The sequence below is a fragment of the Squalius cephalus genome, assembly GCF_949319135.1.
Source record: "Squalius cephalus genome assembly, chromosome: 21".
Taxonomy (NCBI): Eukaryota; Metazoa; Chordata; class Actinopteri; order Cypriniformes; family Leuciscidae; genus Squalius; species Squalius cephalus.
Window position 1 is genome coordinate 8,510,799 of NC_137142.1, and position 14,647 is coordinate 8,525,445.

Sequence of the window (14,647 nt, forward strand, 5' to 3'; positions counted from 1 at the left end):
CTGTGCCGTTTGAAGTTCCAGTCGTGTCTGACAACTGAATATGCTGGAGTTTGTTTTTGGAGGAGTGAGGAGCATTTTTCTTGAAAACCTCCCAGACAACATGTGGGGATGTAGGGGTTGTTTGATTTTTTTTTTAATAGGCTTTCTGACCCCAAGACTCAACTAATCTCTGCAATTCTCCATCTGTGATTATTGAAGAGTCTTTGGCCACTCAAACTTTCATCCTCACCGTCCATTAAGACAATAAAGACACACAGGAATCTTCCTGGCAGATTCGTAAAATCTTTAGTTGATTATAACTTCTTAATTATTGCCCTGATGGTCAAAATGGGGATTTTCAATTCTTTAGCTATTTTCTTACAGCCACTCTCTATTTTGTCATGCTCAACAATCTTTTGCTGCACATCAGAACTATATTCTTTGGTTTTATTCATTGTGATGGATGATTCAGGGAATTTGGCCTTTGTGCTTCCTTATATTTAAACTCCTGTTAAACAAGAAGTCATAGCTAGACAATTTCATGTTCCTAGTCACCCTGGTGTGCTAAAAAAGGTAAATAATAATGGGAATATACTTCAGAGATATTTTATTCATAAAAAATTCTAGGGGTATGAATAAATGTGGCCAACGTGTTTTGGAGAAAAACATTTATTTCATAATGTGATTTCCCCCCCACTTTCAATTCTTTTACTTCAATGAAAGGTTAGATTTTTGCCAATTTTTTAAATGAAAGATCAAAAGGATAAACGATGCAGATTTATTTTTTACAGCCATTTTTGATCATATTTACCAGGGGTATGATTAATTCTGAGCACGACTGTATGTCGTCATATCGCACAGCCCTACCCTGAATTAGTACACTTGAACCACAAGATGTCCGTTCTGACAATGGAAGAACCTCAGATACAATAAATGACTGAATTGCCCCAGTGTCTCGCAAAATCTGTATCTCTTTTTGTTCCTCAGGTCTACCGCCTATTGACAGTAAACCTTTCATCACGAATGGCTTAAATCTTTCATCAAACTCATCCGTTTTCTGCACATTATCAGAGTACACGGGCACCGTTCTCACAAAACCAACTAGTTTTGGTGGTCCAGGTTGTTGTTTTCGTTTTAAAGATAAACAATCGGCATTACGTGTCCTGTTTTATGAAAATAAAAACATTATCTTGCTTCTTTAGACTGTGGTGTGCTAACCTAAACACGGGAACTCAAATTTTGCAGCGCAGGCAAAGCCAGCGTTTTGTCGGATCGAGTCGAAACGAATACACTCTTGTGGGTTAAAACAAATTCATCGGCCAAAACCGTGGCTTGAGACAAAGCCGTGACCATTTGTTCGTTTAAATAAATGACCACACATTCAGGTAAGCAATTTTTAACTCCTCCAAAAGCATCAAATCCCTTAGAGAATTTAAATATTGCGCCTTACTCGCGGGCAACCACTTATCGAAAATAATTCCCTTTTCACGGGCAAATTCTATGAATGTTTTTTGTGCTGTTTTCTTCTGGTTTCGAATTCGCTGTCGATAAGCTTCGGGCACTAACTCATAAGCGCTGAGAAAAGCGTTCTTCACCGTCTCATTGTAACGTTATGGTTGAAACATAGGAGGAAGCAGGATCCACGTGCAGTACACTTTATTTAAACAAACTCAAAACTTGACAAAGACAGACTCAGACTAGGGAACAGGACTCGGGAATAGAACAACCAACATACAACATCAGGAACTCACAAAGACTGACAATAACAAAATGTTATTGGGTGGTGCTATGGGTTTAAGGGCAGGAACAGGTTTAAACAGGCTCAGCCTCAGGAACAGGCGGCGTGGCAGCGGCCATTTTGTCCAGGGGCTCAGGCGGCGTGGCAGCGGCCATCTTGTCCGAGGGCGCAGGCGACGTGGCGGAAACACAGGCGTGGAGTCTGTCCGGAGACACAGGCGTGGAGTCCATCTTGTCCGGAGACAAAGGCGTGGAGTTGGCCATCTTGTCCGGAGACACTGTCGTGGCTGACCTGATGTGAACAGTTTCTGGCTGGGAATGCATGACATGAAGAAGCTCAGGCTCGGCAGGCCTGAGGTGAAGAAGCTCAGGCTCGACAGGCCTGACGTGAGGAGGCTCAGGTTCGGCAGGCCTGACATGAAGAGGCTCAGACTTGGCAGGCATGACGTGAGCAGTCTCAGGCTCAGCAGGACTGACGTGAGCTGTCTCAGGCTCAGCAGGACTGATGTGAGCAGTCTCAGGCTCGACAGGACTGATGTGAAGAGACTCAGACTTGGAGGGTACTGTGGGGTTGCGGGTCTCCTCGTCCGCCAAACCCACAGTAAAAGTTGAGCCGCTCAGTTGCAGGGCCAAGTCAATATACAATTCTAAAGTCCAATGTGGATTGTGCAGTGGCATGGTTGAACCGAGCGGCTCAGATAGCCCCCCTCTAAAAAAAATCATGAGGCATACAGAGTCCATCAAAGTCAAATTTGCCAGTTCGATAAAGTCTCACACATACTAGTCAATAGGACGTTTTCCTTGACGGAGACGCATGATCCTCGCTGCTGGATTCATTACGGTGAGTTCTTCTGTAACATTACGGTTGAAACATAGGAGGAATCAGGATCCACGTGCAGCACACTTTATTTAAACAAACTCAAAACTTGACAAAGACAGACTCAGACTAGGGAACAGGACTCGGGAATAGAACAACCAACATACAACATCAGGAACTCACAAAGACTGAAACTAGACACAGGACTTAAATACACAGGCAAACAAGCTAAACAAGATAACAAGGGGGCGTGGCTAATTAGAAACACCTGGGGAGACTAATAAACAAGAAAAACTACAAAGGACTACAAAACATTGCACAGGACAGGAAATGACAAAAGTCCACACAAGACAAGGGGAACACAAGACATGAATCATAACACTCATAATGCAAGCTATCCTCTACCGGTAGTGCTGAAATAACCGCCTGAGCTTTTCTGACCAACCTACATTGTAATAAAAGAGACCATACCTCTTTCGGCCATCGAAGTGTCTGCACTTCACACTGCTAGGCTCTCAAACGCTGAAAAATAGGTATCCACCTCGGTTTCCCTGAAGTGAGGCACCAAAGCTATGTGTTTACTAACATCAAAGGCAGCTGTTGAAACATCTCTTGCAACATGTGAGGTAACGGCAGGACTAGGCACAACCGAGCCAGAGATAACTTTCCTTGACTCCAGCTCAATTTGTCTAAATGTTACCTGTTTTTCAGTCTCAATTTCTGAGCTGCGGACCTTGAGACGCAGCTCCATCTCAGTCTTACGTGTCTCTGCCCGCTCCTGCACTTCTATCTGCATATGGGCGATTCGGACCTTAAGCCGCACATCGCCACTAGACCCACTGGAAGGCGGAGAGAAAGGATCAAAGGGCGGCAAGGCAGACTTGGTCTCGGCCTCAACCTCCACCTCGGAAGCCTTGCTCAGCGCCTTCTCCGACGTAACAGGGCTATTTGGACATGACACGGCCGGCCTCCTCACCATCCGCATCTGTCAACACAAGCACATGAAGTTCAACCAGCCTTTGATAAATAACACTCTTAATTGTTTTCCTTAGAGCTTGTCTCACCACAGAGATCCCATAGTGGTCAGCGATTTTTAACAAATCATCCTTCCTACACTTGTCAAATATGTCTAAAGTTGGTTTAACAATAAACGACTGTAAATCAAATGTACTCATAACTTCAACAATCACACCACTGTCACTATATCCGTGGGTACTGTACACAAGCATTTCCTTTTTGTTACTGAAAAATCCAGCATAAAGATATACACACACAAATAATATATATAAATAATTGGGAAGAATCCAATTGTTTAGATCCCGGACGAGCCCCCATATGTTACATCCCTGAGATTTGTTTTATATTTGGCTAGGGGTAAGGGAGTATAACATTTAAATAAAGAGGTGTGTGTGTAACTCAATATGAAGGACATGGCAATAAAAGGAAAAATATCAACTCAAAAACTCTGCTCAAACGTAATTATTTTTACAGTGCCAAAAGTGACAGAATGAAGAGAAAATAATATTTACACTGACAATGAGGAAAACAACAACAACACAAATAGCAATAGCAAACAAAAAATAAACAAAGGTGGGAAGGTGAACTTGAGAGATGTCAAATAAAATAAATAAATAAATAAAACAAAACAAACTATCTAGGATTAATTCAGCTAAACTAAATACCAAAAGAAAAAATTTGAAAAGAATAGTCTTCAGCATCAAGACGCCCAAACTAAACAACACTGACTTACCACATAACAAAAACTACAGGGTGTGGCACTCTCCTAAACCTAGTGTGTCTAATATAATCAAGATGTCCTATGTGGTGTGCAATGTGTGTCGCGCGACTTGCTTACCTGCTCCCTCCTTCCCAGCCTCACACGCACTGTGATGACTGAATAAGGATGAACAGTATGAAAAACAAAACACTTCACAACCACAGTATGACAATTGGTTAAATCACACGATAAACACACAGAATCAGCGACAACAAGCCAAACAAAGTCAAAAGCCAGAGTGAGCAAAAAGATGGGGAGGTGGAATAGATACGGGTATTTGAGGAAGGTGGCGTAATGTGATTGGTTGGGTGAACCGGGACGTCATTATCCTTCAGGAAGACTGACAGGCTGTAGATCGATCCAATGAACATCTGAAACACACACACACACACACCCAACAACAACAACAACAAAAAAACTACCCACTATTGCAAGTTGCAACACTCTTAATACGTACAGCGTACATAACAACATTATAATGACAAAAATTTCATTTTTGTGTGAAGTAATCCTTTAAGGTTTGTCAGCATAAATGCCTGTAACTTGTCAGTTATCACATTTTGGGCAGAACACATTTAGAGTTTGTAGCCAACATCTTTGAATTATCAATAAAGCGTGCATATTGCAGTTTATTAAAGCAGCCTAGTGATAAAACATGCTGCAGCAGTAAATGTATCTTTATTGAGTCTGCAGATTAGTAGAATTTATTTTTATTTGACTATGACTGGTCTTTGTGAAGAGAGGTTGGAAATTTAAGCTGCTTTCCATTAAATTATTTAAGCATACGAAATGATTCTGAAAGTTAAGGAGGCCAGAATTGTTTGAAGATTAGCCTACTTGATCCTCACTGTTCCTGGAGACATCATTTTAGACACAAAGTCTTGGGGATGAGAACAGGAAGATTGTGCAGGCATATGCTGATTGTATTTCAATTAAATTCCAACGACACTCCTGCATTTATATTAATATAACCTCTGAAGACACTGTAGCATCTGCTTAAAAGCCACACAATCTAAATCCATTAACAACAACAGAACAGAAATACTATTTACCAACGCAACTACTAAGCCTGGATGATATAGCCTAAGTAAAACAATTTAGACAGAATTCCAGATATTTGTTGGCATTATACCTACATTTTTCAACATTTAAAAAAAATAATAATAATAATTTTTGCAATGGCTTAAAAGGCATATTAATTTAAATCAGATGAACATTATAGATCCATTCTGTTGAATCTGAATGTTTAATGTAATTAGTAAAAAAAAACAATACAGTAAAAAGTACTACTGTAAATTAACAGTAAAACTATTACTACTACTAATAATAATTAGAAGTAGTTGTAGCATAACAAAATTTTGAAATGAAAAGGAAATTCTGGCTTTAATTAACATTTGTCGTCATGTTTCAGTGTGGTTCTTAAGATTATTTACTGATTTTCACATAATCCCATAAGCCTTGTCAGTTTATCCTTCAAATGTGAAGTGAACTATCCTTAAAATATCCTTCACTATATAGAAGAACCAACTGTAGGATTTCCATTTTAAATATTTTTTTTACAATGATGAGACATATGATCAGGCATGCAAATGTTCTGTCTAGCAGAAATGATCTGGATTTTTCAAAGTAAAATGTTGCATAGCAGTTATGCTGAGAAGATTTTCTTAAATGCTTATATGGGAAGTCACTTAACCTAGGGCAGAGACTTCACTGGGAGTCATGAGTGTAGAAAGACACATCCATCCTGGTGAACTCAAACTCAGATTGATGTAGCAGAAGTAGGTTGACATGAAAGGGTTGAGTACACCGTATCCTCTCAGTAAATGAGAAGAAAAAGCAGCAGCAAGCCCCAAGATTGCACTTATTTTATGAGATATCTCCTCATTTATCAGAACTGACAAGTGAAATGATGATTTGTTTGGCAGAAAGCTTCTACACCTGATGCCAAAATCCTTTTGTTTGGTTCATACACTATTTTGAGGAATGGTTTCGCACAGACGCCTCAAGATTCGCTAAAATGCCAGCATAAACATTTGATGTGCTTCAAGCAGACAGACGTTGTATAAAATTCCCTGCACGTCTTTCTCAGAATATTTTAAAGTGATACATTTTTCTATATGATATAGTCTGTGTACTAGTCACATTTGTGTCCACATACTAGGTTTCTAACCCAGCACTAGGATCCTCATGAATTACAGCATATCCATGTTTATTGCAGTACCAACAATGCTGAAAAAGTAATCTTTATGTATGCAAGAAGATATTAATTATTAAGTAGGCCTACTCTGTCATTATCATTCATACTACTAAAATATAATATGCAGAGAAACACTCAACCAATGTGTGTTATGTAGAAAGTAATAATAGACTGTTACTGGTATGCTTTAAAGGAGAACTCCGGTCAATTTTAACATTGAACTCATTTTTCTGTAAATTTGGAGTGCTGTCAGTACAGAGAACAACGACAAAAATCGGTGTTGCCTACACCGTGTTATCCTCTTTTTAAAATGTGCACCCTGTTGACTTAAATGGGGCAAATTTTAAACCTGCTTTTAGCCTCTTAACATCCTTGATGTGTCATTACAAGTGTCCAGCCATGTTGAGTGATTCCTTCAGTGAACACGGTGAATCTGACTGCAGTAGATGTGAAAGATATTAATAAAAGTGATGTTAATTCAGCCAGCGCACATACCTGTAGTAGTCTACATCTGTAGCACACATCTAATGCAGTCAGATAACACTGGAGTTTATGGTATGTTTATAGTGAACATTCAATCAGTCAGTGTAAAACCTTTGAAAAAGAAGTACTGGCCTCATGAAATGTGCCTCAGGATGAGCTACTATATATATATAATATGAGGACAAGACTGCATCAAACTATGCCTCACAACTCACAAAGACTTGCTTCATACAGCCCATGGCTACTGCCTGAATCATTTTATGAAAAATCTCAGAAATAATACTTATTGTTCATCAGGGCCAAACACTTTTCCATCTGTAGATTTCTAAAACAAGAACCCATAAATTCAGTGCAGCACTTTGGCTGAGCGGTTACTCAAGATTTTTAATTATAAATGTTGCGGCTTAATTTTGCATGCTGTAGAGTATGAATGACAGAGAGGCAAACCAGGGTGTCAGACTGTATAAACTCAGATTCTCTACTGGCCAGCCAAAATATGCTGGAGTTTAAATAGAAAAGCACATGTAACTGTCACCGTAAACACATAAGCAACAAATTATGCAAGAGTTGTGTCTGGGCGAGTTTGCACAATGTTCTGAAAACAAAAACTTTTTTTTTAATTTTCTTTTCTTGTTGTATTTCAGCATGGCAGATTTTTGTATTCCAAAGAGCAGGATGACCGAGAAGTGAAAAAATAATCGGATTTATGTAAAAATAAAAAACAATTCTCCTGTATTATCATTCTTACACACAGTTTGTATGAATTTAAAATTTTTTTTTTTTAACAAAAACAGTCAGAGTTTGATGCAATGATTTCATGCATTCTTACACTTGCAATAGATGAACTCTGTTCTAAATACTAGTGCTAGTTGTCTTGCTGTCTATAAGGCATCCTGCTAACTGACACAGAACCTCAGAGCAATAGAGCACTCTATGTGGCCAGCAACTCTGAATGACAAACAAGTAGCGTAACTTACAATGGATTTCAAAAGAGTTATCTGTTAGAATACTTCTAAGCTAACAACAATAATTTTAATTGGATTGAACTTTTTACTGATATGTTGTAGTATTAAATTAATTATAAGTACATTTCAAATCAGAATTGTTCCTGGTTGGTGCAATGCATTCTGGTCTTGCCTTCTCCACAAAGGATACCTGGGTATGTCAGAAGGCTGTTATACTACAATATTATCTTTTGGCCCTTGGATCTGTGATGTCTTAAAATATTGCCAATATGTGCCTTTTATTGAACTTAATTTTTAAAACCCACTACACTCTTGTCTTGTCATTGTGGTGGCTATGCTCACCAAAAAAAAAAAAAAAAAGGTCAGAAACTAGCATATTTTATACAGTTATTCAATCTGTCAGTCAGCTTCTTTGGACCTATGGAAGAGGGGGAAATGTTTGGCTCAGGTTAGTCATATTGGCAAATTCACAGTGAGAATATTACCAATTGAAATTTGTTTTAAAGATTCTATCATTCCAATTTAAATCCAAGTGTTTCAAAAGCCTTCCAAATGAATGTGTCTTGCCATAACTTTCTAACAGTGATACTGAGGCTTTATGAATGATTGGTGGAAAGTGTAAACAAGATCAGAGGTCAGGTTGTGTGTACACATAATAATGAGTGTTTCGAATTAATGAGGTCCAGAGGTACACTCCTTCACAACATGTCACGAACCAAGAAATTGGATGGGTGCCATGCAAATCAAACGTGGACTAAGCAGGAAAAATGGAATATGGGCCACTAATTAGCAATTTCTCTTATTTTCCCAATGAGTCGTTCTGAAAATAGAGCAAGCACAGTGAAAGCAAGTGCAAGCTCTTACATTCATGAAGAAGGGTTAGTGAGAGAGAGAGAAACATGGCTAATCTAATGTAGATGTCATATAATGTAAAGCAAGGCATATATATATATATATATATATATATATATATATATATATATATATATATATATATATATATATATATATATATATATATATATATATTAGAGGTGGGCATAGATTAATTTTTTTTATCTAGATTAATTTTGAAATTAATCTAGATTAATCTAGATTAAAATGGCTCATTTGAATTCTGCCGAAGGCATTCAGAATATGTGTGCTACCCAAATAATGACTATAAAAGTAAGTCTTTGAGAACGGGTTTCTCAAGCCAGGTGGCGCATTAGACCAGGGGCTCATCTCCTGTTTCCAAAATGCATCACAAACTGCTTGAGAAAGCTGTTCTACTCATAGACTGTAAAAGGTTACTACTGTACTGTTACCGTCCGTAGGCAACATTAGGTAGGCCTATGTTATTATCAACTACTAGCCTATAGGCTATCAATTAGGGATGGGCGATATGGCCTAAAATCCATATTGTGATATACATTGCAGCCTCTTGCGATAATGATATATATTATAATAAAACCATTTCAGAACAGGTTACACAGACCCTGCTAAACAACTGCTAAATGTTTTTTTTTTTTTTTTTTTTTTTTAAGGGTGTATGTAGTTTTGAGAACATATATTGTGCAAAACTGTAAGTATACAACATAATTTTGCAGATAAATAAAATTTAAGTACACTAGCTGCAGAGACTTAAGTAGGTCTAATGTTTATTATGGCTTGGAGCTTATGAAACCCCAAATTTAAAATTAGAATATTGTCTAACTGATGTCTTTTCAGTTAAAAAGAAACACAACAACGATTCTTAAAATCGGGCGCAGACAGAGATTATGTGCTACACCACTAAGATATATTGGGAATAATACGCGCGCGCTGGTATTCAGTGATATCATGTTTCGTTTTGAATTTGAGGTGGTAGAACGGATTAGTCGTGTGTTAACTTACCGAACTGTGACCCCACACACTCTGTTTGTATAGTTTGCTGCTGCTCGTCGGACGGCTTAAATCCGAACCAAGTCCAAATAATGGATGTTGCACGGATCTTTTTCACCAGCTTTCACTTTCAGCAGTTCACTTAAAGGAGAACTCCGGTCAATTTTAACATTGAGCTCATTTTTTTGTACATTTGGAGTGCTGTCAATACAGAGAACTACGACAAAAAACGGTGTTGCCTACACCGAGTTATTCTATTTTTAAAATTTGCACCCTGTTGACTTCAATAGGGCAAGTAGTAAGCCTGCTTTTTAGCCTTTTAACATCCTTTAAGTGTCATTACAAGTGCACAGAAAATGTGAGTGATTCCTTCCGAGTGAACACGGGTGGATCTGACTGCAGTAGATGTTAGAGATATTAATAAAAACGAAGTTAATTCAGCCAGCGCTCATACCTTTGTTTACATCCTGTTTTCGGTGGAACGCCATAGTAATCGATTGTCGAGTTCACGCGCGTGATCATTGGTAACTAAACCTATGCGCGTGAACTCGACAATCGATTACTATGGCCTTCCACCGAAAACAGAATGTAAACAAAGGTATGAGCGCTGGCTGAATTAACTTCGTTTTTATTAATATCTCTAACATCTACTGCAGTCAGATCCACCCGTGTTCACTCGGAAGGAATCACTCACATTTTCTGTGCACTTGTAATGACACTTAAAGGATGTTAAGAGGCTAAAAAGCAGGCTTACTACTTGCCCTATTGAAGTCAACAGGGTGCAAATTTTAAAAATAGAATAACTCGGTGTAGGCAACACCGATTTTTGTCGTTGTTCTCTGTATTGACAGCACTCCAAATGTACAAAAAAATGAGCTCAATGTTAAAATTGACCGGAGTTCTCCTTTAAGATGACGACGAATATGATGCGTTGCAGCTGGGTGTTCCTCGCGGCCGCGGGTAGATTGCGTCATCATAGCTTGTGTAGTATAGAGCAGCTCCCAACCCAACTTTGAGAATAGATTAACGGCGATATTTTTTTTTTATCGCGCGATAAGAGTCTCACGTTAGCGCCGATAACGGCCAACAACTAATATACACACTGTATATATAAACATTTTAGCAAATTGGAAGAAAGTGCAGAGAAGATAATGATCCACTTATTTACACGTGACTGTATGATGCTGAACCTCACAAAACTTGCCAAACATGTCAAAAACATGTCCCAAAAGGACCCAAAAGACAGAAATGCGAAACATTACATTATTTTCATGACAATTAACCACTCCCCTCTCTGCCATTTGTCATTGCCACAATGTAATAAAAAATAAAATAAAATAAAGTAAATAAATACATCATTGTGACGACTGTACTTGTAGATTGCCTTTATTTTATGCTGGTTTAAGTACAAAAATAGACTAAATTAGTTGTATTTTTTTTTTTTTTTTTTTTTACTGTAATACAGATAAAGGAGTACTGTATTACAGTAATGAGGGAATCATCATAAATACTAATAATAAAATAATACACCTTAAAAGTAAAATACCCAGACACATTACATTAATGAGAATTTAGGTGGTAAAACTGTTTAACTATACTTAAAATGAAACAATCAAAAATATTAATGGTTCTAAAATAAGTTTCCTTTCTTTATGCAAAATATAATTTCCTTCTATTGTTTCCTACTATTATTATTTTTGGGGTGAAATGTGACCTGAGCATATTTTTGTACTATAATTGAAATTTGATTTTCAAAATACACATACCTAGCCACTATTTGAACATATAGTGAGAATGTAGCTCCTAAATGTCAAGATATGAAATTGCTGAGCTAAAAGTAAATATATTACTTTCACCTGATGTTTTATCTAACGTTTAGTGGAAAATATGTTACTATGACAAAAATCACCTTTTGCAAGTAAGGGTGTAAAAAGGCTTTGCAATTCACAGTGCTAGTCTGCAACACATTTTACATTATTTTATTCATTGTCAGTGTATATTTTGCACTCAAAATGTCTAATTTCATGACTGAATCGTCAAGCCAAATATTTACATCCCTTACTTACAAGCATACCTCAAAATCATTAGACAACAGTCTTAAGACCAACAGTGTTACAGTAATAAGTTACAAATGGTCTGTGAATTCCAGTCGTATGTATACGCTAAAAAATGCACTTGTGTTAGAAGAAAAACAGAACGTGTACTTTTAGAAAAAGTTTAATATTTATCTCAAATAATACTTTTCAAAATATTTGTAATTTAACAATTAGCAGTACAGTTCTCTAGGGTTCATGATTTTGCTCACGTCAAAGAACACATACGAGCTGAATATTTCATAAAAGCTCGTACATATTGACATTTGTTGGAAAACTTGAAACCATAGATATATACTTATGGGTAGATAAACAATTAATTTACATTTTTATACAGTAAAAACATTTATTTTAACAATTGTACCTACATTAATCAAAAAAGTACAGCATATTTAATAATTTTACAAATTCTGCATAAAAAATATATTTCTGTACAAAAACATCTTTTGCACCTACTTCAAGTCAGCAGCACATGATCGAATGACAATGGCGAGTAGCACAATTGTTGGTTTGAATGCAGTTTTACAGCCTGACAGTCGTGAGGAAACGAAACGCAACTGAACAAAGAAACATTATTGCAGCAAGCCTGAGAAAAGGCAAGATGTGGATCATCTGCAGTGCGACAAAACTGACACGACCCTTTACCGCCATTGGGCCTGGCGAATCCAACGCACACAGAAATGGTTCGATCTGAGAGCATGACGCAACAGAAAACATCCAAACACATTCGGAAACAAAACATGGTTTTGATTGAAAATACAATCAATGTGAAAATGATATCCGATTTCCGACAGCAAGCCTACAACAATGCCATTGTGCACATTTTAAGTTTGAATATGGTAACACAGCGTTGAAAAAATGTCAGGCATCACGTAGTTCACATGGAAAAATGGGAGCATTTACAGTTTTAGCACATGCACTGGTCTCAGCGTGGTCATGACATTTAAATCACAGTGAATATGCACCCCAGCAGCCGCACGCTCTTCATCTAGGTTAATGTACTAATGATATGGGTCATTGGAAACCGGTGTGGCCGGGTCATGCTTCTGAATCTAATAAGGCAGTGTTTCTTCGAGAGTAAGTTCCAACTTAACCCCGCTGATTTTGTGTCTCTAATGGCTACGGGAGATGCACACTGGTTCAGAAAAAGGAGGAATGAAAAAAAAAAGCATCAACTTGTGGGCTCAGGTAAATCTTGTGTAGGTGTCCACACAGAGCTGATAAAAAAAAAACCCTTAAAATCTGCACCATCAACATACAGTCATGTTCTACACGAGAGGTATATCTGATACACAATGAAAGCAAATAGGTGAGTAAAGCTATTGTGATTTCAAACTTAAAGATGAATTGTAATTTGTCAGCATTTGTGTTTATGCTAGTCCAAGTGATCGGACACGCCACGAAGAAATGTGCTGTATGATGAATGCATTAAAAAGCAATCAAAAATGATGATCGTAAGTTTCAATTGTGTCCTTATCACCTTGTAAACATAAACAGAACTTCATTTAAAAAATAAATTCAGTCTCTCTTGATAGCCGTAGCATGACATCATGCTCTCTATGGATATGGGTTTATGTTTATATACATAGTCAATAAAACCCTGTATATTATTTTTTTGTTTTCATCCAATACACTGATTTTATATCCATTTCATACTAGTGCAAAATTTGTGCAATAAAGTTTATTTCTTTTCTCAACGCAGAGGTTGAGTTTCATCCTCCATCCGGAGGTGAGTGTCTCTCCTTTGAGTTTCTTGTAGCGTTTTGTCACCTTCTTGGTGGAGATCTATTAAGTGTGCTAAGCCACAGTAGTCCAGTTGGTTTTTCGTTTTGTGGTTTGTCTTCACTGAAGAAAATACATTGTGTCAACAACTTTGTGGCATTCAAAAACACTTTAGTATCTTTCCCAGGAAGTCTCTCTTTTTTTTTGGGGGGGGGGGGGGGGGGGGGGATACATAAAAAAAGAAGATAAAAGCAAAAAAAAAAAAAACCTTCATCCTTTAAGTGCGACGTATGGTACAGATCCCAGAAATAATGTTGACTTCAGTTCTGGCCGAACATGCGTCAAGTGAGCTTCATTCTTTGAAAAGTCTTTTTTTTTTCTTTGAAGTTTTTGTTGTTTTTTAAAATCTTTTTTTTTTTTTTTGTAAAAAAAAAAAAAACGTTGTCGGTTTTATTTCGTCCATTGTAAGCTTGTGATAAAGTGAGTCGCATCTATAGCAAAGTGCAGTCAGTGGTAAAGGAGTATTGTCATCTGGCACCCACCGCTCTGCTGCTTTACCCAGAGCTCATCATGAAGGCTATACTACTGTGCAGACTGTATTGAGGGTCGTATCAAACCTCACAGCCTTTGCCTCTGTTGGCTTCATGTTTGTATCATACATAGGATTCTCAAATGAAGCTTGTCCATTAGTGTTCTCGTGACCTGCATATCCGTTGTACTGAACTTTTGGTCTTGTTCTAGAAAGGTGGAAAACAAAGATGACAAACAGTTACGAGGAGTAGGAACTTCTTTCAAAGCCAAAACACAAGTGTATTTATTTGTTTACATTTATAACAACACATTCCAGTGTAATTTTTAATTATGGAAGAACAACATTAGAAATGTTAGATAAAACCTAAAACAAAAGAACATGATGTCCTCATCCAACAATGGGAAGTGACAAATGTGTTAGCCGGGTTAAATTCTAACTATAGGACAAGAGAAATTGTGTCTTACCACCAATTGAATATTGTT

At 37.4% G+C, this 14,647-nt stretch overlaps 1 protein-coding gene across 1 annotated transcript in view; it reads right to left on the reverse strand.

Moving 5' to 3' along the window:
- Positions 1-14,078: 14,078 nt before the first annotated feature.
- The window catches only part of LOC307148928 (CUB and sushi domain-containing protein 1), an 838,966-nt gene continuing 838,397 nt past the window's right edge, over positions 14,079-14,647 (reverse strand). Inside the window, exon 71 of the mRNA XM_079854872.1 lies at positions 14,079-14,370. Coding sequence (XP_079710998.1) covers positions 14,211-14,370 — 160 coding nt within the window. The 3' untranslated portion in view covers positions 14,079-14,210. The remainder of the gene's footprint in view (positions 14,371-14,647) is intronic.